The sequence below is a fragment of the Lytechinus pictus genome, chromosome 10 (genome assembly GCF_037042905.1).
Source record: "Lytechinus pictus isolate F3 Inbred chromosome 10, Lp3.0, whole genome shotgun sequence".
In the NCBI taxonomy this organism is placed as follows: Eukaryota; Metazoa; Echinodermata; class Echinoidea; order Temnopleuroida; family Toxopneustidae; genus Lytechinus; species Lytechinus pictus.
The window spans coordinates 12,270,928-12,298,239 of record NC_087254.1 but is presented as its reverse complement, the minus strand read 5'-3'; the positions used below and the strand labels follow the sequence as shown (position 1 = coordinate 12,298,239).

The following is a 27,312-nucleotide window of genomic DNA, read 5'->3' as shown; positions in this document are numbered from 1 at the left end:
GTGAATATAGGCCTATACCAGAAAGGGGGAGCAAGAGACGAAACAGGGACGGCGGAACGGTTTTGAAAGTGGGGAGCTGACCATGCAAGAAAAAATTATAATCAGATGGTGATTTTACGTTTTTGTACACGGTTTTAGAAAAAAGTGCGGGACTGAAGCCCCCCCCCCCCCCCCCCCCCGTTTCCGCGGCCCCTTGGAAAGAAGGGGAGAAGATCGGAGAAGGGTTTTATATTTAAAAATTCATGTCGAAAATATCTATTTGAAAGATTACAAAGTGTCTATAATCGAATCTTGACAAACCATATGTGTGGGTGAGGGTGTGTGTGTTGCATATTTGTATGTATTTTTCTTATTTACTCTCTAGATTATCATTGTATATATATTTATCATCTCATTATTGCTGTACTGTATTGTATAAGGGGCCCCTCTCACAAGATCTGCTATGTGGTCCCAAACCTATCATGTATTCTCATTTCTTGTTAAACTATGTAATTTGTCTCTTGTTTTGATTGGTTTGAATAAACTTGAGCTTGAACTTGTTTCACAAAAACGCCCTCAGCGTTGGCAGCAAAGATATTTCATAGGTGCAGTGCAGTCGAGTCGAGTCTGAGAGAGAGTAGGGTGCTCAGAATTATCTTCTTTTTTTGTAAAACGTAAGTTATCAATCAAATTAGGCCTAATTCCACTTTTCATTATTTCATCATATCAGTGATATTGCCCCTCATAGTTTGGTAGTCATTTCATTCAAGTATTGTACTTAACTTTAGTCTTTACTGTCTGAGCTGTGACTGTTTGATGAGTGAAGTCGAGAAAGAGCAATGAAAAATGGATTGTCATTTCATTGAGTGCATCGACAGTGCGTGTGAAGAGAGCTGAGCTGAGCGATTTCTGCACTGCACAAATGTAGCCAGGAGGCTTCTAACGTTAGAGAGTAAAAATCGTTTACTATTTTTATTTTAATCAGTGTAATGTAATCGGCTTATGACCAGATAATAAATCTATCCTTTCATTTTCCTTTAAAAAATCATTAAAATGTCACTTTTGGGACCAAAATTACTAAGCCTGAGTCGAAGCGAATTTTATTTAAAATCGGTGTCCGATCGATGTCATCGAGCGCCGGTGCAGATTTTGCAATATCGGTGCATCGAAAAAAAAAAAAATACGTCGGCCGGCCGATTCGTTTGGTTCACACAGTCAATCATCAAAATAAACAGTAATGTCCAATACCCTTTTTACACACGCTAAAATTTCCTTAACCCCGTACATATAGGTGGGGCTAAATTGCCATTTAGCCCCACCTATAGTACGGGGTTAAGCTTAGCCCACTTTCTTTTTACACAGCATTTTTGCAAAGTGGGCTAACCCCACCTTTAGTACGGGATTATTTGGCCCTGCAAAAAAGCAGGGTTATCCCAGCAATTGCGGTGCTAAGAGCGATAGTACGGGGTTAAGATCGCTAGTGTAAAACGAAAGTGGGCTAAGCTTAACCCCGTACTATAGGTGGGGCTAAATGGCAATTTGGCCCCACCTATAGTACGGGGTTAAGGAAATTGTAGCGTGTGTAAAATGGTACGAGTGAAGTACTTGTACTACGAATGATTGACAAAAACCACTAGTCGGGGTTAGCGAGTTTCGTGTGTAAAAAACGAGCATTCCTTATCCGGGGTTAGCAATAACAATTTGGCATGTGTAAAAAGGAAAAAAAATAGTACGGGGTTAAGGATAGTACGGGGTTAGCGATAGTCCGGGGTTAAGAAAATCCTGTGTAAAAAGGGTACAACTTTACTTGACTACTACTTGATTTATATTGCCCCCAAAATGAAACCGATTGTGTAATTGTGATGCCTATTCACCATTAATTTAAAGTTTATTTCGATCATAGTTCGAGTCTAACTCGTCTGCTCGTGCCGAGTTAATTTATGCACGATGAACTCATGAATGGAAGTCATTGCCATCGATCGTGCATGCGCAGTAGGATGAGGGGTTGGGTGTCCGGACACGTAACAGAAATGAAGCCTTATTTTTATCTCAGGAATAAACCAAAAATATAGGTTGAATAGTTTTTTTTCACCATCAATATTTGTTCTTTATAATATTTTCTTATATTCTGTGCTAAAAAGAATTAAAGACATTGCTTGTAAACTTTTCCAAATTGAGAGTAAAAGTCATGTGTCCGGACACCCAACCCGTCCGGACACAACCACTGGGTATACTGTGCTTTAATCAAACCAGAAAATGGCCGGAAAATTGACCCGATCAACGTAAAATAAACCTTGCTTTCATGAACAATATTAATATCATGACCATAGAACATTATTTAATCGTAATATTTAACAATATTTGCAATAATAATCATTAATATGAATTTAGAGCTTGATGTGAAACGTTTGTATTTCGTTTCAATTTTCAATGACGGATGACGATCGAGATGAGTGAGTGCACTTGTCTAAAAAGATATTATCATGTCAGGATTGATTCTCGAACATTGTCAACATGCAGAAACTCTTTTCAAGATCGTAATGTCACCATATAATGTCATTTTACATGACAAAACAGAAAATTGCGTTTGATATTTTTTCCCATCAATTTGAAGCTAGTTTGTGCCTAACTTTGGGCTCTGATTTCATGAATGGAAAATATGCCATACGTCATCGAACGCGCATGCGCATTAAGCTTCTTTTCTTGGAGACGTCCAGACCAGGGGAGTGTTTCATCAACATTTTCATCCGACAAGTTGTCAGATCTGACATCTTTCTCTGATGTTGATTGGCTGAGAGGTACTGTTACTATGGTAACCGTTGGATAAAATGGGACTTGTCGGATAAAACGTCAGACAAGTCCTTTCATGTAACGCTCCCCAGAGATGGAATAAAAATAAAAATAATGCCAGTATAATACTATTAATACTTCCATATGAACATAACATACTTTGCTGACATCGTCAATATTTTTAGTATGGCCGTAAAATTTATTAAATCGTAATTATTTAACAATTAAATCCACTAATAATTTATATGAATTTAGAGCTCGATCCGAGACATTCGTATTTATTTCGATCGCATGCTCCTGTGTCTAAAATAAAAAATGGATTATCATATCAGGATTAATTCTCGAACATCGTCACAACTCATATTCCACAATCTTTCCTCACAATCGTTATATCAGCATTGAATACCAATTCAAATGACCATCCAGAGAAAATTACGTATTTATTCCCATCAATAAGCCTGTTCACGGTTGTAAACTGCGCACGAGCAGAAAAAGGTCATTGGAGACAACCATGAAGGTGGCTTTCAAACTCACTGACATAGGCATTTGTGATTTGATGATTATTCATGTATTCCTTTCAAAATATTTATCACATCCAAGCTGAAGAGTAATAAATAGAGCCTTCATAATCACTGGTATTTGACAGTAGCCTAAACAATAGTCAAATGTGCCAAAGGCAGACAATAAAACAGATTTCCAAACTTTATCCCTGATGTACTATTCTAGTCACCTGGTCTATACAATGCCTTTTGTTCTTAGAATTTGAATACTCTACCAGTAAAGCTTACGCAACATCTACATTTGAAAATGATAGTGCTTATCCTAATGAAAAATCACAAAGGTCATTTGAGAAAAGTTGATCATGAGCTAACCGTGAACTGGCTTATTTGGAGCTCGTTTTGGATCCAACTACCCCGCCAACTACACAATCTCAGGCAAGTTACAGCGCTCTCCGCTGGCTGGCGCTGGCAAGCACGCCTGTCGTTTCGGGAGAGGGAGTTTACGGGGCTGGTGTGTGCGAGTCTGGACTGCGACTGCTAGTTGACCGAAAATCATTCGGATGGACTCTGCGTGATTCATGTATTTAATATTGTTTAATTTTAAACTTATATGTTGTCATCTGCAAATATCATTGTTGAAGATATTTTGGGAAGAATTCTGCATTGGTCCCTGGCTTTTTTTTGTGTTTTGTGATCATTGAAAATACAACAAACTTTGCTCTGACATCTGCTTGTGCACTCACCTGGCCAGCGCATACCGTCAGTGCATGCAGTGCATGCATAGCGCATCGACGCGACGGCCGGAGCAAAAAAAAAAAATTCCCCGCCTTCAAAATTCGATGCATCGATGTTCGATCAAATTAAAGCTGTGGAACACCGGTTTTCAAAATAATTGATATGACTCAGGCTTAAAAATTACTAATTTCCATACAGTTGCAATTTATTTTTCATTAGTAACCAGGGAATAATTTTTGTATTCACCAGAGCGCTCAAAAACTTAAATTTTGGGCAGATTTTTGTGTACGCCCTCTATTGGTGGAAAGTAATATGGTAAGAAAATTTTCATTTTTCAATCTCTATTTTTAATTAAGAAAAAATAATCTAAAGAATCAAATTTACTTAAGAGCCTAGTTATATGATGAATAGCTGTAATGGAAACAGACAGAGTAAAAAAATCAAGCATTTGTCCCAAAGAAAAAGAGAAAATAAGCCAAACATTGCTACCCTTATTTTGCAACACATGGAGATGTAACTGAGAACAAGGTTATATCATAACCTTGTTCATTGAATGAGTGGCCAAATCATGGTTGGGGAACCCCACTTGTACTCATCATACATACGTAGCCATATTTTTTATAATTATATTTATTTTAGACAGCTGGCAGCCGTCTGTTTCAAGGAGTTTTTTAACATTTTTTATTTTTTTTATTTCTCCTCGTACACAGACGGCTCGCTATCGTGCAGCCACCATTAGGGGGTTAACAATGCAAATTCCCCCCGACGGGGCTCATCGATTTTTGTCTTTATTTCATAAAAATATATAAAAAGAAGATTATTATTCCGTTTTGGCCTGAAATACACCAAAACGGGGAAAAATAAACTTACAAGGGGAAAAAAACAGTGACTTTCAAATACTTCGGCCGTCGAGTCCCTGTACAGATCGAGCTAGAAATTTGGTTTCTGCATTTGGTGAGTGGAGCCAACAGAGTTCAGCGGAACAGCCAACATAACAGAGACCGAAGCTTTTGGTCTAAGGAAGCTCCTACTACGAAAGAGTAAAAATAATTTACTAAAAAGTGCTTACCTTCCTCGGAGCCAGGAATTGCATCCAATTCCTATGCGTGTACTGAGAAAATACTGAAACTTTTGTCCCCCAGATTTCTACCTTCCTTCTGAAAGATCTAGGCCTAGCCCTAAATCTTATTATTATTTTATTATTATTTTATTTGGCAGAATATTAAACAATTCAAGTACAATGATAAAAAAAAATAATTGTTACAATAAAATACAGTAACACAAAAATAATTAAACACTGGATACACCTGGATGAGCTGCCAGGCATTGGGCAAAGTTAACCAATAACTATAGTCCGCGGACCGCCCTAACCCATACCCCATCCAGGTGAATCCACTGTACTATTTACATGCGAAATGAACATAGCATAAAATTCCATTCAAAGTTACATATAACAAAATGTTCAATCACTCAGAATCAAAACATAAAATCATACAAACAAATATCAATAAATACACTGCATTACAAGGTGATAAATTGAATAACAGAAAGGGAATATGCTGACCAATTATCTAAATTAATTTTGGTTGGCTTTGTCGTGCGATTCGGTAAGAGATTGTATAAATTGCAATAATTAATTAAAAATTGAAAGTACTGTGGTATCTTGGCAAGAAATAAATGGGATACAACTTCATTTCCGACATTTCTGCAATATTGATTTCATTTTTAAACAAGAATTCATTAAAAAAGCGAGAAATCTTAATTAGCCTGGCCTGGCTGGCTTGGAACTGGTTAATTTAGATCTAACGTTCGATCTAATGCCACTCAAGCTCACACTAGTGAGAGGTATTAACCTCGCACCAAGAACCGCGTTTGGCAGTGGATTTTTAACTAGTGGGTGGCATGCATTTTAGATCTAACGTTGGATCTAATGCATGTGACTGAATGATTAAAGCACTCCTGTACAAACTGAATGGTGGTTCCCAATTTTGCGATAATGCAAAAACTTTGTTTAAAAATACCTTGTACTTATTACATGTAGACCCCTAATTTTATCTTTATAGAATCTATTTCCAGGAAAACAAATGTTAAAAGAGTCATGCCATTGGCAAATCATGGGGAAACTGAATCAATACAAAATTTGCACAAGGCCAATCGACTTGCGTTTAAATAGTCGTCATCATGACCACCATTACCATCACTATCATCATGACATCAATATGAATTTATCATCAAGAATCAAAATTATCATCATCATGATTGTCATTAGAATCTTCATCATTTCCCAACTGCATGTATGTTCACTATGGTAGTTACATTTATTCATCATACAGTATCCCTTCATTCCATGAGTATTTTGTTTCATCATTACATGTATTTCATTACTTTTTTATTCTTGTTTTTAATATGGTCATGGTCATGGTCATGAAAATTGACGACTGATGATTTATGATATTTGAATTAGAGCAACAAAGTATTATTCACCTTTTATTCACCTCTAGTCTTAACACAAGTTGCTCAATATATTACCCAAGGCCAAGTGTCAACAAACAGTATTCTCTTCAGAGATATCTGTCATAACGATAGTAGCACAGGATAAAAATCAAATTTTTTATTACTACTTTGCAGAGGTTGAAAAACCCGGGGGGGGGGGGGGGTTATCACGAAATAAGGCATGCAGGGATGTGCCGCTGGAATGGGTCGCTTTTTTGGAAATCCCGGCTAATCATGGCCCCAATTTTTAGATACTGGCCTTAAACATGGGTCCATATTCTCCTCCAATTTTGGGTGATAACCTTTTATTTATTTTTTTTGCTTGTCAAATGTTGATAAATCCTTAATTATGGGTGCCTTATTAGCCAAAATAACCCTTGAATATGGGTATGGGTTTTGAACCTTCAGCCGCACACCCCCGTCCAAACCAAATCTAAGTACCCACCCCCCGGGTTGAAAATCTCAAAATGTCTCATAGTGATAGATACAGTAGATAGATAGATAGATAGATAAAATGGTTTATTAAAAGATCATAAAAGTCTGAATTGTGATCAATTTTACAAACATGCAAGTTACATATAAAGTTCTCATACAAAGTTTTGTAACATTTTCTTAAATGATACACAGCCTATTATGTAAACTATGTGATCTTAGAAAAAAGTGTCTGTAGTAGTGTGTGAGATGCTAGACTTGCCTAAAAAACATTGTGTATTTTGACATTTTTATCATTTTCTTTTCAAATTCTGTTCAGTAGAATGTTGCAAACAGCTATTGTGAGTCACAATAAAATTTGGATGCATTCATTCTTGTACAGAAAATGCATGTATGGTATGTGGGTATGTATACTGTACTCTTTATAAAATCAAGAATTAATGCACTTGTGAAATAATCATCTAATGCACTGAAGATTTAGCTCATGAAGTTCACGAACCACAGGGCTTAAACCAGGGTTATCAAAGGTTGAACTTGTGATTCTTGATGTCCTGTTGACTGGCATTGATCCCCCCTCCCTCTAATTGGCCTTGATTTTTCCATTTGTACCACAATATGCCTGATGGAAAAGTGGCATTGCCATAGAATTATTGAAATTGAAGACCTGGAACCAGTGATGCTGTCAATTGTTAATGTTTTTTTTTTCTCAATATGAATTATTTTGTTTGATCAATCAATCGATTTCATGTATATCAATGTACTGCAGTGTTTTTGTTTAATGTTTTTGTTGATCAGTAAACTGTTTTCCTTTTCATCTTGTAGACTTGTAACATTTAATAGTTGTGTGTGTGGTTCAATTTTGTGAACTGTAGAAAAATCAGGAAGAAGTATTGTTTGTTTGGAATGGTGATGTTCATCATAACTTCAAATATATCAGCTTAATGGCAATATAAACATGCTAATAATATTGCTAATTTGCTAATATTTTATTACATATGAAATACTAGATAAAGTCTACTATTTTGTGTTTCTCTTCATAAATATGCTATCAGGCTTATCTCTTTTTTGTCTATTTAAACACAGAAAAAAGTGAATCTGGTCAATTGCATTTCTGCCAACTCTCGGCCTTTTCACACGTGAATCTAGAATCATCATTGTAATGATGAATGCAATTCGTCTTTAGAAAAATCGGCCCTTTCAGATGGAAAATCTGTACCGTAATTTGAGTGAAACTTAATTGGAATTCACCTCTGGAGTAGAATTTGAATTTGTGATAGTTAGTGATTCTAGTTTGGTTTCACACGTGCTAAAAATTTGTCAATAGCCTTATTTGTCACCGGAATCATTCAAATTACGATTTTTTTTTAACCGTGTGAAAGGGTAGTAAGTCACTTTGATGATTTCTCATTTTGACGCACAAGGTGATGTTTGCATATGATATGAACATTAATTTTTACTTCTTTTGAATGCTATAACTGATTAATGAATGTTTATGTGTTGGAATGGGGGGGGGGGGGGGTGTGCACAAAGCTCATAATTGGATATTAACCCAATACCTTTACATGTAATTGCTCTCCCATACAGATAATCTTATCAGCAACCCACACGTAGGTTTCCCTACAAGATTGCCCTTAACTGGAAGCGCAAGTCCATTAGGCGATTAGCTAATCTCCAAGGATTAGTACATGGGATTATGCAGGTCTAAATGATTATCAATGCATCATGAAACTTGAATCATAGCAAGATCAACGACAGACAAGCACAAGCCTTCAAGCAGTATGTACAGTGCTTCACAGGCATTGCTTTGCTGAATTTGCACATGCTGACTCTGTGCACTTCCACAGATGTAAGTACATAATGCATTTAAGAAATGAATTTTTTGGTGTTGTAATTTGGAAAACATTCTATTGCATGCTCATGGCAATGATTGAATATGAAAAATATTACATGTACATGTAATGTACTGAGCGGTGTTGGCTCAGTCGGTAACGCGTCTGCCCGTCGAACCAAAGATCGTGGGTTCGAGTCCACCCCGGGCGGATGACTGAAGCCAGTGCGTTGTGTGTAAACGTCTCTCCCATGTTTCATAGATGCAGGCTATGTTACAATGGAAAACACTCCGTCCCTCGGATAAGACGTTAAATGGAGGCCCCGTGTAGAGGAGAGTCACCACCTTTGCACGTTAAGAACCCACTGCACTATTCGTATAAGAGTAGGGGGAAACCCTGGTGTAGTGGTCCACCTGCATTCCCTCCAATCAGTTATATCGGGAGGAGAGACCTGCGGGTCATAGTGATTCAGTTCGCTTTTCGCCTCCCAGGCACAGGTGACGCCAAACAAATAATAATAATAATAATAATAATGGTGCATGTCTATGAAGTGCTACTGTTCAAAGTGTATTGATCACCTATTTGTTAGACCCAATTCACATTCTGTTTCGTTAACTGATTCAGTTGAAACCAGTCCAGCCCACAAGTGTTAACATTCAAAAAGCCCCAAGGCAATCCAAGAAACCATCCTTGGAACTGATTCAGATCAGGCAGGTTTTATGAAAATCTATCAAAGTATTTAATTGTGACATCTGTGAACAACTACCAGTAGCCAATATTGACTGGCTTTGAGGGGAACATCAAATATATTGCCAGCAAAAGAATCATATTGGTCCGAGTCCTTAGACGGGGGCAATATGGCTCTTTTAAGAGCAAGTGGTCCGAGTCTTTAGACGAGGGCAATATGGTTCTTTTAAGGGCAATATATTTGATGTTCCGCGAGAGAAGAGCCAGTCAATATTTTTATTATCCAAATCAGATATCTAGAGCAAAAATCATGAAAATTGAGATATTTCTATTGTTGTCACGTTTATATTAGGGTCTAAGCTCTGCACTTTACCAGCACGTGACACTGGCACTGGTCTGACGGTCCCAGACCGGTAAAAATTAATGTCGGGCCAGTAACTTTTCAGAAATAGCCAGATTTACTGGTCCGACATGAACAGTATAAAAATATATCAAACTGATACAAATTATATTTTCTTCTTTTGTTCATCATAAAAATGGCTCTGGAGTCTCAAGAAATGGCTCTCATGATTCATGTTGTAGTGTGTGTGGTTTTTTTTGGGGTGGTAACAATATGCAATAAAAGGCAGCAAAATAAACTAAAGTCTCTTAGGTTTTTATTTATTTTGGGGATCAGTAAATTATAGGTTTGGACCAGTAAAAATGGAAAAACTGGGTATTTACTGGTCCAACATGAACAGGTTGGACCATTAGAAAAAAATGGTTAGTGTGGAGCCCCATTATGATGTACTTGTAAGCACTCGTGTACAGCGTTGTCTTTAATTATGACCTATATTGTTGGTGCGTGGATCATTATAAAGCGTATCTCTTTACACGCATCCTCAAATGCCCGGGTGTGAGACCAGGGAAAATACAAAGGTATGTTTTGCGTCGTCTTTGCATGCAAAGTATACCATGATTATACATGCATAGAGACTGAGCAAAATACTAACAATATGCCTATCCCTTCCCGATATTCAGAAAATCTAGGGCATTTCAGTTTTGTAAATGACCAGCTCAGATGTCTGATACGGGTGATAATATGCAATATTTTTCTTATAGAATGGGGTATGAAATAACGTGTCTGAGGAGACAACACAATTGAAAATCATATATATTCATTTTTTGGAGAATAGGACATTTTTGGAATTGATATCATACTGCATATGGAAGAGCTGCTCATCTTTGACAAAACAAATGCAAAATTCTGTTATTCTTGGACAGATTTTCATCAAATTTTGACAGATATTTTTATCTATTTTAGTAAATCTAAGTTATCAATGACACCATCGGGGTAAAGTTCCCCTTTAAGTCTTCCCCTTTTGCAGTGTTGTACAGTCATAGAAATTGCTGGAGACACTAGGTGGTTTCAAACCGCCTCGATCACAAGAATCCCCGTTAAATTACGAGAACTTTTTTAGGCTGAAAAATACCCATTAATTATTCCTGCATTCACACCGCCCTGAAACATACCCTTCGGGATAAGTTCCTGAAGTTACGAGCATGCGCAGTATGGTCTGATAAGCAGCAAGGCGCGAAATTCAAAATCACTAGCCCAGCAGCAACCCATGCACGGCGCCGCACCCAACGACACGCTGGGCTAAAAGTTCCCGTAATTTGCTTTCAGACCGCCAAAATACCCACGACCTTGGAAAAATCCCCGCGAAAGTTCTCGTAATTTCGCCAAGTACCTACTATTTATTGGGTATTTTCTTTCGGGGATATTACGCGTAGTTTGCTTTCACACCGCCAAAATACCTGGTATTTTCTGATCGGGGTAAATTTCCCGATCAGAGAATACCTGGAACTGGCGAACTTCGAGGCGGTCTGAAACCACCTTATGTATACTGTACATGGTAGTAGTAGCATTTCCTCAGATGCTCAGATGCATTACATAAATGTACATAGAGCTTAGCTACTCTGTATGCACTTCTATGATAATTGTTACTGGATTTGAATGATTACATTTTCAGCTGACAAAGTGACCTTTGACCTCCAAGGAGGTGTAATGCCGATCTACCACGAGAAGCAGCGTTGGGAGCTGTGTGCTCTCCATGCCCTCAATAATGTGTTCCAGGATGCCAAGGCTTTCAATAAACAATCCATGGATGAGCTCTGCCAGAGGTATGTCTGATATGGCAATTAGGAACATTTTTCAGATTTTTGTAATTTCTTCATGTCTTATTTTCCAAAATATTTCTAAGTACATGCCGGTACATGTACAGTACATTGTAATTCAGTTATTGAAAATGTATGGATACAGTTTAATAGTCTGTTTTGAAAAAAAGTATTTCAAATATTGTAAATATTCATTATTTTTAATGTATACACGGTATGGTGCATTTCTTCATTGTTTGAAAATTAAGGATATTCATGATGTGTGTGGAATCAATGAATGCAAAAGAACAAATTCATGAAATGAAAAAAAAATTGCTGATACATAAAAACCTCTTTTTGTTAACATATCAGCGTCAGTAGCATTAAATTCTTAAGGTCTTAAAATCTTAAGCCGGTGAAAGAGGGTATTTTAAAAGAAATGAGTAGTATACTAATAGTATTTTGAATGAGTTACCAATGCCAGCAACTTTCTTTCGTTCCCTTTTCTTCTTTGTCCCTTGATATGCACCATTTGTAATAAGCGTGGTGTACAGGTGTAATTATTATTCATGAAGACAGGTCCCGTAATTAACCTTGATTGACAATTTGGTATTATTTGTGGGGGAGGGGATATCAATTGTTAAACTGACATTTGCAATGCATTTATTTATGAATTCTCACATCGGAGAATGTGTGTACTCCAATGTGTGTCAGAAAACACTCTTCTTTTTCTAACTTATAAAATCTGTAGGCCTACATGATAATTTGATGGTGACCTTGAATGTTTATTGACACCTCGGTCACATTTGCTCTACGGCGGCCGTACGGCGAGCAGAAAACAGCTGTTTTAGTGATTTTAATTCAAACCACCTATATGTAGCTGGTGCTAAAAATGTCAAAACGGCTGTTTTCGACTAGCCGTACGGCTGCCGTAGAGCAAATGTGACCGAGGTATAAGGCCTCTTAATTTTTTGTATGCAGTGTACACAATGCTGAGTTTTTGCTGGACAATGTTAATTGTACAGCACGTGTTTAATCACACTGTTCTCATTAATTTGAACCTGTTTTTAGTACAGTAGGCCTATAGAAATACAAGCACAGAATTCAATTTGACACTTTTGACCACAACCATGTTAGAGAGTGAAGACTAGACTCCAAACTCTCTGCCAGCCACAGTACATATTGAATCTAGTCTCACTACTTCAGACTCTGCATTGTGCACTGTACAAATTGTGAAAACCAAGGGTCTGTGTTGCTGTACCTGCAGACTAATTATAGTATGTCATGTTGGTTTAATGAGTGGAATCAGTATTAAAGGGATGGTCCGGGCTGAAAATATTTATATCTTAATACGTAGAGTAGAATTCACTGAGCAAAATGCCGAAAATTTCATCAAAATCGGATAACAAATAATAAAGTTATTGAAGTTTGAAGTTTAGCAATATTTTGTGAAAACAGTCGTCATGGATATTCATTAGGCAGGCTGATGATGTCACATCTCCACTTTCAGTTTTTTTAAGTTATTACATAAAATCATAATTTTTTCATTATTTCATAGTCGTGTGAATAATATGTCTCCCTTATAATGAAATAAGTTGCAGCAATAAATATCTAATGCACTAAATCAGTTGTCAATCCAATTTTTATAGTTCTTGGAGGAAAAAATTTGAATAAACCTAATTTCATATAATAAAATACAAAGAACAAGTGGGGATGTGACATCATCAGCCCACCTAATGAATATTCATGACGACTGTTTTCACAAAATATTGATAAACTTTAAAATTTAATAACTTTGTTTATTTGTTATCCGATTTTGATGAAATTTTCAGCATTTTGCTCAGTGAATTCTACTCTATTTTAATATTAAGGCTTAAGCTATAAATACTTTCAGCCCGGACCATCCCTTTAACAAACCATATAAAGGTGAACAAGACCATTTAATGAAATGTGAATGGAAATCATTCAACTTTTTTTCAATCTCTCTCTCTCTCTCTCTTCAAATTCAACTTGCGTATTTTTTTTTCTGTGATAAAAAAAATCTTCAAAAGTCCTGTAAGAAAATAAAATTTTTAAGTTGTGTACATTTAAAGCCTTTATTAATTAAAAGTTTTGGTACATGTAAATCATCTAAAAGTGCCTCTTACGGACAGTTTAGTATGAGTCTGTAATCTGTATGTCCCAAGATAGTGGTGTGGGTGTGGATGAAGATTTTGATTGAATGCCCAATCAGTAGAATCTGCATTTTTGTCTCGCCTGCATAGCAGAGCGAGACTATAGGCGCCGCTTTTCCGACGGCGACGGCGGCGGCGTCAACATCAAATCTTAACCTAAGGTTAAGTTTTTGAAATTACATCATAACTTAGAAAGTATATGGACCTAGTTCATGAAACTTGGACATAAGCTTAATCAAGTATTACTGAATATCCTGCCTGAGTTTCAGGTCACGTGACCAAGGTCAAAGGTCATTTAGGGTCAATGAACTTAGACCATGTTGGGAGAATTATTTTCAAAATCTTAACCGAAGGTTAAGTTTTTGAAATGACATCATAACTTAGAAAGTATATAGACCTAGTTCATGAAACTTGAGCATAAGGTTAATCAAGTATTAGTGAACATCCTGCCTGAGTTTCAGGTCACGTGACCAAGGTCAAAGGTCATTTAGGGTCAATGAACTTTGGCCAAGTTGGGGGTATTTGTTGAATTACCATCATAACTTTGAAAATTTATGGATCTAGTTCATGAAACTTGGACATTAGGTTAATCAAGTACCACTGAATATCCTGTGCGAGTTTCAGGTCACATGACCATGGTCAATGGTCATTTAAGGTCAATGAACTTTGGCCGTGTTGGGGATATTTGTTAAATTACCATCCTAACTCTGAAAGTTTATGGATCTAGTTCATAAAACTTGGACATAAGAGTAATCAAGTATCACTGAGCATCCTGTACAAGTTTCAGGTCACATGACCATGGTCAAAGGTCATTAAAGGTCAATGAACTTTGGCCGTGTCAGGGGTATTTGTTGAATTACCATCCTAACTCTGAAAGTTTATGGATCTAGTTCATACAACTTGGGATATAAGAGTAATCAAGTATCACTGAACATCCCCTGTGAGTTTCAGGTCACAAAACCAAGGTCAAAGGTCAGTTTAATAAGGTCAATAAACTTTATAGGCCATGTTGGGGTAATTGTTGAATTGCCATCATAACTTTGAAAGTTTATGGATAGAGTGAATGAAACGTGGACATGGGTGTAGTTGACAAGTCTTAAGTCACCGTTCAAATGTCATTTATGGTCAATGAACGTGGTATTATGTCATTATATGAATGGTGTTTTTGTGAATGATTATTTAATAGTAGTTTTCAAAGTTAGCACTGCTGCTATATTAAATCACGTAATGCAGGCGAGACTGCCAGAGGCGTTCCACTTGTTTTTTAATAGAAAACACTTTTAAAATATGGAACAGGCGGATAATTTTCAGGATATGATCTTTATGGTTTTCTGATGTACAAACACAATTACATGTATGTAAGATCTGTTGAAAATAAATGACCCTTAAAAAAAATTTGAATTGTACAAAGAGAGGGCACTAGATCTATATTAAAATTAATAATTAGATTTACATGTTTTCAAAGAATGGATGGCTGACAAAAGATTCACTGGCTTAATGTACAGTACATGTACATGTATTAAAGTTTTCCAGCAGGGTTGGCACGTTTTAAACGGTGTGTTTTAAAACATGTTTTAAAACGCGTTTTAAAACACCCGTTTTTTTTACAAAAAAAACGTGTTTTAAAACACCTCATAGACTTGTGTGTTATAAATATGCATGGACGTGATTTTACATGAATATATTTTTTATACTTTTTTTCTTAAGTGGTATATTATTTTCTTCTAACTAAATCTCTTTCTCACAACCACTCTTTTTCTCCTCTCTCTTTCCCCCCTTATTCTCCCCTTTTCCATTGTTTTGTCATGTTCCTTTCCTCCTGTTCAATTATGTAGATCAATCTATATATTCTCATTTTAACAAGCATTTGAGTGTTGTGCTCACTTTTAGACAGGGAAAGAAACACTATTTAAAATAAGCTCAAATATGTAATAGTAGTTGTTGAATGAAATGGAAGTGTTGCACAAGCACAATAATATTTTGCAAATAGACAGTATAACTGACATTGTAACCTTGAGGTACACACGAAAGTAGGTGAAACTTTGCGCTTTGTAAAGATGAAGAAAGTAGTTTAATTCAGAATAAGATAATCAGCTAGCAAACCTTAAAGGACAAGTCCACCCCAAGAAAAAGGTATTATGCTGAAAGTTTCATCAAAATCGGATGTAAAATAATAAAGTGATGACATTTTTAAGTTTCGCTTAATTTCGCAAAACAGTTATATGCGCATCCTGGTTGGTATGCAAATGAGGGGACTGATGACATCACTCACTATTTATTTTGTATGTCGTTATTTTCTCATTGTCGTAATGTGAAATATATTTTTTTTCCTCCCTGAACATGAGTGGAACTACCATTGTTTTAACATTTTTTGGTTCAGTTATTAGTTGGTCATTATTATCAAATCTGTATAAATTGAAATATTTTATTGTTCAAACAATTAAAAAAACAAAAGAAATAGTGAGTGAGGGACATCATCAACTCCCTCATTTGCACATCACTGAGTTGTTATAAATGTTTTGTGAAAAATAAGCGAAACTTTAAAATGTCATAACTTTCTTATTACATCCGATTTCGATGAAATTTTCAGCATTATGCTTGTTTCAATTTTCTCTACTGATTCAAATCAGCATTTTTCTGGGGTGGATTTGACCTTTAACCCTAACAATCCCAGGGGACTGTAATGGCCCCCTTAAAAATTTCTATGATAAATCCATAAGAACAGCAGGGCCACGCCATATTGTTCAAGATTATTTTTTGGATACATGCATGGATATGCGGTTATGATATTACCATGGAGCTATCAACACATTGATAGCTCCATGATATTACACAAGTAAAGCCAATGCAAATTTTTCGCCAACATTTTATCTGTATCAATATTTGTACTTTTTGTTAATGATTGGAAAATAATTGCCAATAATTTCCATTAAAAAACGATAAAAAAACCCAAAAGTAACCACAAAACTGTACATAAGAAATTTAAAAAAAAAACAGTTAAAACAAACATTGAAAAAAACAATTTGATTAAAATTCCTCAATTAAAGAAATAAGCAGTTCAAGGGCCTAATATTTATAGATTTAAACCCAAACTTATATTTCATGCACTTGTGGGTACCCGGTAGGATGTGAAAGTCATTGTAGCTTGTCCAGTACTGTGTGCGCCTCACTAGCGACTGACTGGAATACTACCCAGGGAGTGGAGGATGTGCATACATTGTGTGTGGGAATGACTGATTGAATCCGATGACTGGGTTAATAATATATCTGTAAAGCGCTTAGACACGTCGTTCCAATGTATTAAGCACTACATAAAAGCGGACTATTATTATCATTATTATTACTTAAAATTTATATAATTGATACAAAGTGAAATAAAGCATATTGAATAAATTAAATTAAGCTTTGAAAGCCTATATAGTGTATAGATTATGTTGTTTTCTTACATAGTGCAACTTCTTCTCACCCCTATAGATTGATAAGACTAAAAAACCTGAGACTACATGTATGAGGAATAAACCTATAAAATGTCAACTTAATTTTTTGGCATTCAATTTCCTTGATTTAGTAATTTTGGGAAAAATATGAACTTTTCTGTTGAAAATTCAGTAACAAAAATTGTAGTCATCTCTTAATACTCCAAAAATGTAATTAAAACATCAAGAGCTTAAATCATATTGTATTAAGTGTATAATTTAATTGATTTACAGGAAAATTACATCGTTCGTTGGAAAAAAAACGTTTTAAAACGATTTAAAACGTTTTAAAACAATAAAAAACGTTTTATTTGTTTTTTTTAATAAAAAACGTTTTTTATTACAACCCTGTTTTCCAGTCAGATGAACTTGTATGGTTTTTATATCATACATGTATCGTTTTTGTGCAAGAAAGCCCTTAACAAAATATTTTCACACACCTCATAGGTGCAGAGATGCCTTTATGCACTGCACAATATGCATGCTACTTCATGTAAGAGCGTTATTGTGTGCATGCGATGCACGATTCAAGCGTACTTTATAAAGGATGTAATTTTTGCCCCAAAACTACATGTACGTGTTTAGGGTCCGATTTGAGCGAGGTGTGGGAGGTGGGGCAGTACTAAACCCAATGTAGGTAAAGCCGACGTCCGTGACATGACAATTAAAATATTGTTGTACTTGTGTAGGGGGTCAATCCAGGGATACTTGTCAAGGGTACCGTTTTGTTTCCAATACTCGTTAAGAGAAGGGTTTCTCACGCCAATACATGTACTTGTTAAGGGGTGCATTTTCAGAACATGAAAAATACAGTTTGTTTAGGGTGCTTTTCAAAACCCCATGGTCACGCATGGTATCCACTCGTCAATGGAAGTGCCCCCCCCCCCCCTCCCGGGAAATATACATTGTATATCAAGAGGATAGTACATGACTATATTTCTGTACATTGTACATGTATGTATTAAATGTTTAAATAGCACCAGTCTCATGTATGGTTTTCATCACAACTGGTTTTCATATCATATAAACAAACACACAACTTATTTTAGTTTGGTATGTTGGGTTTGTGTTGAAGGCCTGCAATTTTTATGTTATGAGTCATGCATGGTTTTGGTTCCAGTTGGGACTAGTCTGGTCACTAAACCTTTTTAATTTTTTTTCCCTGTTGATGGCAGCTTATCACCCGGTACGGTACTGAACCCACACAAGAGCATGCTGGGACTGGGTAACTATGATGTGAATGTCATCATGGCTGCTGTTCAGAGGAGAGAATGTGAAGCGGTTTGGTGGGATAAAAGAAGGTCAGAAAGAGTTCATGATATTAAGCTTCATACAATTGATCAATTCATTAATATTTTTATATTTCAATTTCTCATACAAGTAAATTTTCTTTTTTCGTTTTTTGTCTCGCCTGCGTAGCGGAGCGAGACATAGGTATCACTATTTCCGGTGTCGGCGTCGTCGTCAACATTTGTGTTGTACACCCAATAACTTTCTATAGCTTTGAGGTGGGATCACCAAATTCATACCAGAGGTCCATCTCCTGAAGGCACAGGTCAAGTTCGAATATGAGTCGAATTTGAATAAGGTCAAAGGTCAATGAACTTTCCATGACTGGCACTGTGCTGTGTTGTACACATAATAACTTTCTATATCTTCGAGGTGGGATCACCAAATTCATACCAGAGGTCCATCTCCTGAAGGCACAGGTCAAGTTCGAATATGAGTTGAATTTTAATAAGGTCAAAGGTCAATGAACTTTCCATGACTGGCACTGTGCTGTGTTGTACACATAATAACTTTCTATATCTTCGAGGTGGGATCACCAAATTCATACCAGAGGTCCATCTCCTGAAGGCACAGGTCAAGTTTTAATATGAGTCGAATTTGAATAAGGTCAAAGGTCAATGAACTTTCCATGACTGGCACTGTGCTGTGTTGTCCACACAATAACTTTCTATAGCTACGAGGTGAGATCGCCAAATTCATAACAGACGTCCATCTCTTGAAGGTGCAGGTCAAGTTCAAATGTGAGCCGAATTTGAATAAGGTCAAGGGTCAATGAACTTTCCATGACTGGCACTGTGCTGTGCTGTACACACAATAACTTTCTATATCTTAGAGTTAGGATTGCCAAATTCATACAAGAGGTCCATCTTTTGAAGGTGCAGGTCAATTTCAAATGTGAGTTGAATTTGATTAAGGTCAAAGGTCAATTAACTTTCCATGACTGGCACTGTGCTGTGTTGTACACACAATAACTTTCTATAGCTTCGAGGTGGGATCGCCAAACTCGTAACAGAGGTCCATCTAAGTCATATAGCATACATGTAGTTTTGACATGCAGTCTCTTCATGACTGCAATATGCAGGCGAGACAACGCTTGGCGTTTGCCTTTTTTTTGGGGGGGGGCATTTTATTACTCAACCATATATATATATGACACTCTATCCTAGTGTACTAGAGTTAGGAACCACTGTACATACCCCCCCCCCTCCATTCGACATCATATTGATATACATATATATTTGTATACATGTTTCTATTTTTGTTGAAAATCTTCTAACAATTCAACATAAAAAGCATTTTGTCTTTCATTTCCTGTTCGAAAAAAAATGCAAAGGTTCCCATGCTGAACTGTTTCTGGAGTTCATTGAATAACTTAGTCCAACCTGAAAAAAAAATGGCTGTGTCAACCTATAAGAAATTTGATGATGATGTTGTTGAGGAAATCATGATCGTGAAAGCGGTATCTGCCTTTTCCAGCCTGCTGAGGTTCCTGTTTTACTGCTTTGTGCTAAAATATCTTTTATTTATTTTTTTGGTTTTAATCACTTTGTCATAATTTGTTGCTGGTTGGTTTCCATTCTAGGGATTTTTGCTCATGTAAAAGTATGATAATGTTTTAATGAAATAATGTGCATCATGCATGTACTCTACCTTCTTTTTTTCTCTTTATTTTCCTGATCACTCCGCTCTTTTGTAAATATTATGATTTATCGTTAATTTGTTTATGTAATCTTTATAGTGAACTTTGATGTAAAGGATTTGTATGTTGATGATCTATTAATAAAAACATAAATTAAAAAAAAATGTATTTTTATGATACTGACATTTTTATTTAAAATCCATGAGCATTGTGATGATATGTTTAATGATATCATTGCATTAAAACATCGCAACACCTCTAGACTTTATGGCCCGAATTCTGAAGTCAGGTTTAACTTTATAGACCATGGTCTAACTCTGTGCTAAAATTATGGTAAGCCATAAGTGTCAAAATTTTCATTAAGTTGTATGTTTTTTATGTTTACTGTTTACAATCATCTATTCATACTTACTAGACAATTATGAATGATTTGAGAGCCAAATGAGCTGAAATATGATATCTCTACCGTTAGTGATTTATGTAACAATTGGCTATCCATACTTAAACCACAACTTTAAACCTGACTTCAGAATACGGGCCTTCAGGCTACAAGTCTCAATATATCATTTATTTTTCATCTTTGATTGTAATTACTCTTCCACCAGGAGTTTGGAACAACTTGAACTGGACAACATCCTTGGGTTCATCATGAACGTACCCTCGCCCATCCAGCTCGGCTTTGTCAGCGTTCCCATCCGCCGCAAGCACTGGATAGCCCTCCGCCACATAGAGGGCGCCTTTTACAATCTGGACTCCAAACTTGGCAAGCCGCAGACGATCGGCGCCACCCCCGCAATATTCCTGGACTTTCTCCGCTCCCAGCTGAAGCAGAAAGGCTGCGAACTCTTGCTGATTGTGGAGAGGGACGTTTGCGAACTGCGCACGTGGCTGCACGAGCCAACGTCTTGATCTTAAGCCAGGATCCTGAATCGTCGCACCGTCATATCTTGTTGCCGTCAAGAAATGGGTGTCGAGATTCCCAGCAATGCACTTCATGCAATCTCAAGCTACTTCAAGCATCGAGCAAATCACTTGTGTGTTCGATGCATGTCAGATACTGTCTTTTACTAGTATATTGTGTATTGACATGTAACAGCCACACTCGGTCACTGCGTTGTACATTTGCCTATCCTGACCCTGATGTTGAGGTATACTTGCATAGAGGATCTGACTTAGAGACAGCCACCAAACCTGTCAAGGTTCTACAGTGCATAGTCGTCTACAAGATACATTGTATGCCACCCAGCTATGGACCCAACTGGACATCCCCTCATCCAGGTGAAAGTGGAAAAGCAGCAATTTTTGTATGGATTTGTATGTATCTTGGCTTTATAAGCTCCCTCTATGCTCTTTATGCTACATCAATGTACATGTATTTCAGGTGATGGAACTAAGGACCTAGAATCTATTGCTTTTTTAAGTCATAAAAAAAACCATATAGGTCATATACAGATAAAACTGCCCAAGTCAAATCCTAAGAACCACAGAAATTCGTTTGAAATAGAGAATGTAAATAGCACATAGGTCGACTTAGATGAATATTCACGTACCGATGAGGAAAGTATAAAGGTTGACTTAACTCTTAATGTGCCATTCACTGTAATCAGCGAGTGCCATCTTATTCAAAGAGTCTATATTTAATTGTTTTATTTATAAAAAAAAGGGAATCACTCCTGAGACAATAATGTTAAACCTGAACAATAGGCTGAACTGAACAATGGAATCACTCATGCATGCAATGCACTCCTCAAAGTACAATAGGCATAACAACGGCTGTATGACCATTGCACGAAAATGTGTTCGTGGCACTCCAGTGGATGCACAGATATGTGTTCATGGCACGTTAAGGGTTAAAGCAGAGCAGAGTCCGCTGTAGAGGATGTTCCTGCACGTCTTTAATTTCCTCACATATCTACCTGTACATGTACAGGTATGTGAAGAATGTTGATAGGTGGTGAACTTCATTTGACCTTTGTAATGTATCCTGGTGTACAATATTACATCCCTCCCCCTATGCACATTTCAGAAAATGATTGAAATACGATTAAACATTGCTACTGAGAGTCGAGCATGGTTATGGGGGGAGGAGGGATTACCAAATTTTGAAATTCTGATGGTAAAAAAAAATCATATCTAAGCAGAGCAGGTAACTATATCATATCCTCAAAATGCACTAAAATATGAATTCTGGAACCTAAAATCAGAAGATTTTCTGCTGGAAGTGGTTTGAATGAAGGTTTAACTGCATTGATGTTACAATCACAAACTGCCAGACTTTTATCTGTAATGCAAGTTGCTCTTTAAGACTAAATGGAGAAGGGGACCTGAGCAGTGTGTTTGTATTATATTGGATAGATCAGACTGGGATACTAGAGATATTCCTTGAGTTAGGGCCAAAATTCCATGAATCACAGAGGAGCTGAATATTAGCCCGAACAAGTGGAATATTTATGGTATTCCATGAAATAGAGCTTTCCAATATGATGATTATTATCTATTCCCTAAACCGTAATGCGAGTGAGCAAATCATGTCACTTAACATCACGTGCAGATGTAGCCCCACTTCGTAAGAGCAGTTTGATACTAAAAACGTGACTTAAATTTGACTCTTTATGACAATATTTAGTATCACTGTGCACTAGGATGCACATTGCATTGATTATTGTGCTCAAAGTCATTTTCGTGCATTTGCGTGTGCACATTAGACTTATCAATATGGTACAGTATTGAACAACAATTATTCTTTAGTTTGTACGGGAGATCATCAGATTTCGGTGCTTTGTGCAATACGCTCTCATACTGCATAGGCAAATGATACACACCAAAATATGCTGTTTTAATGCATTGTTGAAACACCCTACAATGTACAATATTCCTTGCCAATTGCCACGAAGAAACATCAAGTGCCACGAAGAAACATCAAGTGCCACTTGTAAGGAATTCCACCTATAGGAAACAAAAGGTTCCCTCAAGAATAGGTTTCTGGACATCAACACCCTACATGTAGCTCCTCCTACTCTGAGATGACGTGACGTATCCGCACTGAATTTCCTGGGCTTAATGTCATTCTCAATAAGGTCTGGGGCACAATGTCTTCCTGGCTGCGATCCGGGGCACAATGTAAACCTCATTAAGGTCAGGGGCACAATGTCATTCTCAAAGTCTAGGGCACAATGTCTACCTGGATTAGGAATGAGGCACAATGTCATCCTGGATGAGATCCGTGGCACAATGTCAACCTCGATAAGGTCAGGGGCACAATGTCATTCTCAATAAGGTCTGGGGCACAATGTCAACCTGGATGATGAATGAGGCACAATGTCATCCTGGCTGCAATCCGGGGCACAATGTCAACCTCAATAAGGTCAGGGGCACAATGTCAACCAGGGGAGTGTTTCATCAACATTTTCATCCGACAAGTTGTCAGATCTGACATCTTTCTCTATTGTTGATTGGCTGAGAGGTACTGTTACTATGGTAACTGTCGGATGAAATGGGACTTGTCGGATAAAACGTCCGACAAGTCCTTTCATGAAACGCCCCCCTGGATGATGAATGAGGCACAATGTCATCCTGGCTGCGATCCGGGGCACAATGTCAACCTCAATAAGGTCAGGGGCACAATGTCAACCTCAATAAGGTCAGGGGCACATTGTCACCCTGGGTGAGATCCAGGGCACCATTTCATGAACATGTAGAAAAAATATTTTTGAAAATAGTCCTTGTAAGCCTGGTAAACTTAAACCCGTGTAAAATTGCAGTTGGCTTTGGTTCAACACAAAATATGCTTTTGAATGAACTTCAATAGACCAGTTCAATATAGGAAATATTATATTTTTTTGCATTTTGGTAATTATGTATGAGACTTTATCCATGTGAATATATTTGTCTAGGTAAGATTACAGAATCATATGTTATACATGTGAGAGTGTAGTCTACGAGACCTAGGAGTCGTTCTCAGAAAAACGTCACAATTCATTCATTGTTCTAACCGTCATTTGGCCTACAACCTCACAATCTTGTAGGTTTTCTGTTTGATTTTTTGTAATAACATGGATAGATGGCCATTGCACCAGATATGTGCTGGCTGATCAGTGATGCTTGAAAATATAAAAGGTTAATTTGGTTAATTAACATCCGTATTACATGTAGTATTAAAGTTTGGTTTATAGAAAATAATTTGTATTATGCATCTACATGTCTATTGTGGGCCCCGTAACACAAAGGTCGGTGATTAATCGCTAATTCCGCTTAATGAAATGGCCTGTCAAGATCATCATTGCATGTGCACTCTGCTCAGTAGACCCACTAGGAACCAATTGGAATTGTTCTTTCATATTGGCGAATAATCACTATTAACCTTTTGTGTTACGCAGTAACCCAAAATGGGGAATTTTCGTGAAATTTTGACTTTTTTAGGAAAGGTTCAGAAAATTGAAAAATTCCAGGAAATTCTGGCAAAAAAAAAGAATTACAATTAAACGTAGCAACTTTTAAAATTCATGTTATATTTAAAGAATTGTTTACCTCGATACATAGCTCAAATTTTCCGCTCGCGCTCCCCACTTGCATTTCGTAATTTTGTTCCTATTTTGAAAGAGGACGTAAACAAAAAAAAATTTTAATTCCTTGATTTTGGTCACTTGGACCAAATTTAGGCTCGCTGTATTATTGCCCGATTTTTGTTAAAAATCAAACTTGAAAATTCCAGGTTATGTCTATGAATTTCAGGAAATTTGGGATTCAGTTTCAGGATTTTTTTTTTAATCTGTGGAAACACTGGAGTTAAGGGCCATGATCTGGGAGTAACCTGTCACTGATAGTGGAAGCAGTGTGCACTGTGCAGCTATTTTATCTGTGTTCCTTCTTGCGTGGGAGTTGGGGACATGGTCGAAAGATGGCCGAGTCGTGATTTTCATGAATTGTGACATTTTCTTGAGAATGACCCTATACATGTACATACATGGCATATTCAGTATATACTTAATGTAATTTTCATTTGTGTATATTTCTATATTTGAATACGCCAGAATATTTGTCGACAAAAAACATAATATTTTTGTGCACAATATTGGCTGTAACTTTTCTACGAATTTCTACAGAAATGTTTGTTATTTACTGGTATAGGTTACTGTAGATTATCTGTAATTTAGCATTTATATATATGTGAACAATGAACTTACAAGGGAGATCCTCAAGAGGCTGATCTCTCTGTTTCTCTCTCTCTCTCTGTCTCTGTTTCTTTTTTCTTGTAGTTTATATGCTTCAGTATTTTTACATGGAGCTGTGTAATGTATCGCAACTATAGAAAACTCAACATATGAAATGCATTTTTGTTCAAAAATTGTTCTAGATATGAATGTATATCCATAAAGTCATTGATTTATTGACAATTTGGTGTGTTTTCCTTTGTTTACAAAGGACATTTTGCAAATTTCCTGTAGAAAAAATTATGACACTGATGGATTTCCATAGTGTTACAATTGATTGGATCAATCGTAACTCTTTGTGATATGGGGCCCTGGGCTAGGTCATCAGATTCCTCCAGGTAAACAATGTATGCACACCCTCCACTCCCTGGGGAGTGTGAAACTGCATTGAATTCTAATCATACCTGGGGCCCGTAACACAAAGCTTAGCAATGATCGTAGACACATTTTCTACGATTGATTCCATTGACTACAATGTACAATCAATCGTAAAAATCAAGCGTACGATTAATCACTAACCTTTGTGTTATGGGACCAAGGTTGGTGTTTCATAAAGCTATTCGTAAAATAAGAGCGACTTTAAGAACGACTGGTGATCCTTCCTTTTGGCAAATGGTATAATAAGTTGGCGATGGTTTAGCAGTTAAGAAAGGTTCACCAGTCGTTCTTAAAGTCGCTCTTAACTTACATGTACGAACAGCTTTATGAAATGGGTCCTCAGGTTGTTTCCAATATAATTTGCAAATCCTGAACATTCGGATGCTAATTTTGGAAGAAAGAAATAAAATAAATGAAATTTTTCCAAAGGTTCATACTGTATTCAACAGATATTCCTTGGGCACCTTGTTAAAAGTCAGAGCGGTGTCTTTGACTCAGGTATCCTGCAAGCAACTATTCATTAAAGGCCCTGTCACATCGTTCAGTGCAAGCCTTGCGTCAGTTGCGTGTAACTATTTTCGCTACCCGCGGGTCGCCAGCATTGACAGTATCTCGGATGCATTTCACACGCAGTTGTCCGCAGAAGCACACGCAAGTCTCATTTGCACGCAGAAAAGTTTTGAACATGCTCAAAACTTTGTTGCGGGTGAGTTGTGGGCAATCACTCGCAACTCACCCGCAAGGCTTGCATTGAATAGTGTGACAGGGCCTTAACAGATTATCATAGTAACCATAGAGAAAACAAAGGAGACTGCAAGAAAGTCACAATGAAAAGACGCATAGCGGGATTCCTGCCAAAACACAAGATACCGGTACAGACTTTTGACAAGTTGCCATATACATGTAGTATCGATTTAATCACAATTTTAAAAGGGAACACATTTTCTTGCCTTTTATATGACATAATTATGTTGCGACAACTCATAAAATGCGGTCTTTTATGTGAAGTGTAATACAGTGAGATTGGCAGTACCTGTCATAAGCTTTAAGAAGCAGTATTTCTTTTGTGTGTGTCTAATGTAAACCAAACTCCAAGAGTATGTTTTAATTGATTGCTTCATTGTAATATAGTGGGTTCTAAATTCACTAGTCCATTTAGATGGGTGTTTACTAAAGCTACTCGTAAAATTATACATGACTTTAACATTGCTGTAATATCGAGACTAACAATTTGTTTCCTGGATGTTGGAAAATGCGACTCTTTTTTCAGTGATCTTTGTGAATAACGTTGAAAACGGTTTTCCGTTAAAGGAGAAAAAAAGGGAATAATTTTTCAACTTGTCAATGTGTCTGAAAAGAAGTGATGCAAATCCCATTTTACTATTCATGTTTAGTCATTCTTTAAGTCATGTATAACTTTGTGAAGTTTTATGAAACAGCCCACAGCATTGCCAGTGTATTTGCACTGGTATTTGCTTGATGCATCTTCAGAAAAAATATATATTTGGCCCTGTTTATCATAAAGAGATACAAGCTATACTTACTATCGATTTCAATATTTTTC

General features: G+C 36.8%; 1 protein-coding gene across 1 annotated transcript; it reads left to right on the top strand.

The window, feature by feature from the left end:
- Window positions 1-572: 572 nt before the first annotated feature.
- LOC129270177 (josephin-2-like) lies at window positions 573-24,766 on the top strand. Its single transcript, XM_064105349.1, has 5 exons — window positions 573-653; window positions 8,514-8,775; window positions 11,458-11,608; window positions 18,407-18,532; window positions 20,766-24,766. Exons 3-5 carry the CDS (start codon window positions 11,493-11,495, stop codon window positions 21,067-21,069), a joined length of 546 nt encoding a protein of 181 aa, XP_063961419.1. The 5' UTR covers window positions 573-653; window positions 8,514-8,775; window positions 11,458-11,492; the 3' UTR covers window positions 21,070-24,766.
- Window positions 24,767-27,312: the final 2,546 nt, after the last annotated feature.

Excerpts from the sequence above, each read along its gene's own strand:
- LOC129270177 (XM_064105349.1), top strand. The coding sequence starts at position 11,493 with ATGCCGATCTACCACGAGAAGCAGCGTTGGGAGCTGTGTGCTCTCCAT. Across the intron at positions 11,609-18,406 it reads ATGGATGAGCTCTGCCAGAG|CTTATCACCCGGTACGGTAC; the intron begins GTATGTCTGATA and ends TGTTGATGGCAG. Across the intron at positions 18,533-20,765 it reads GTTTGGTGGGATAAAAGAAG|GAGTTTGGAACAACTTGAAC; the intron begins GTCAGAAAGAGT and ends CTCTTCCACCAG.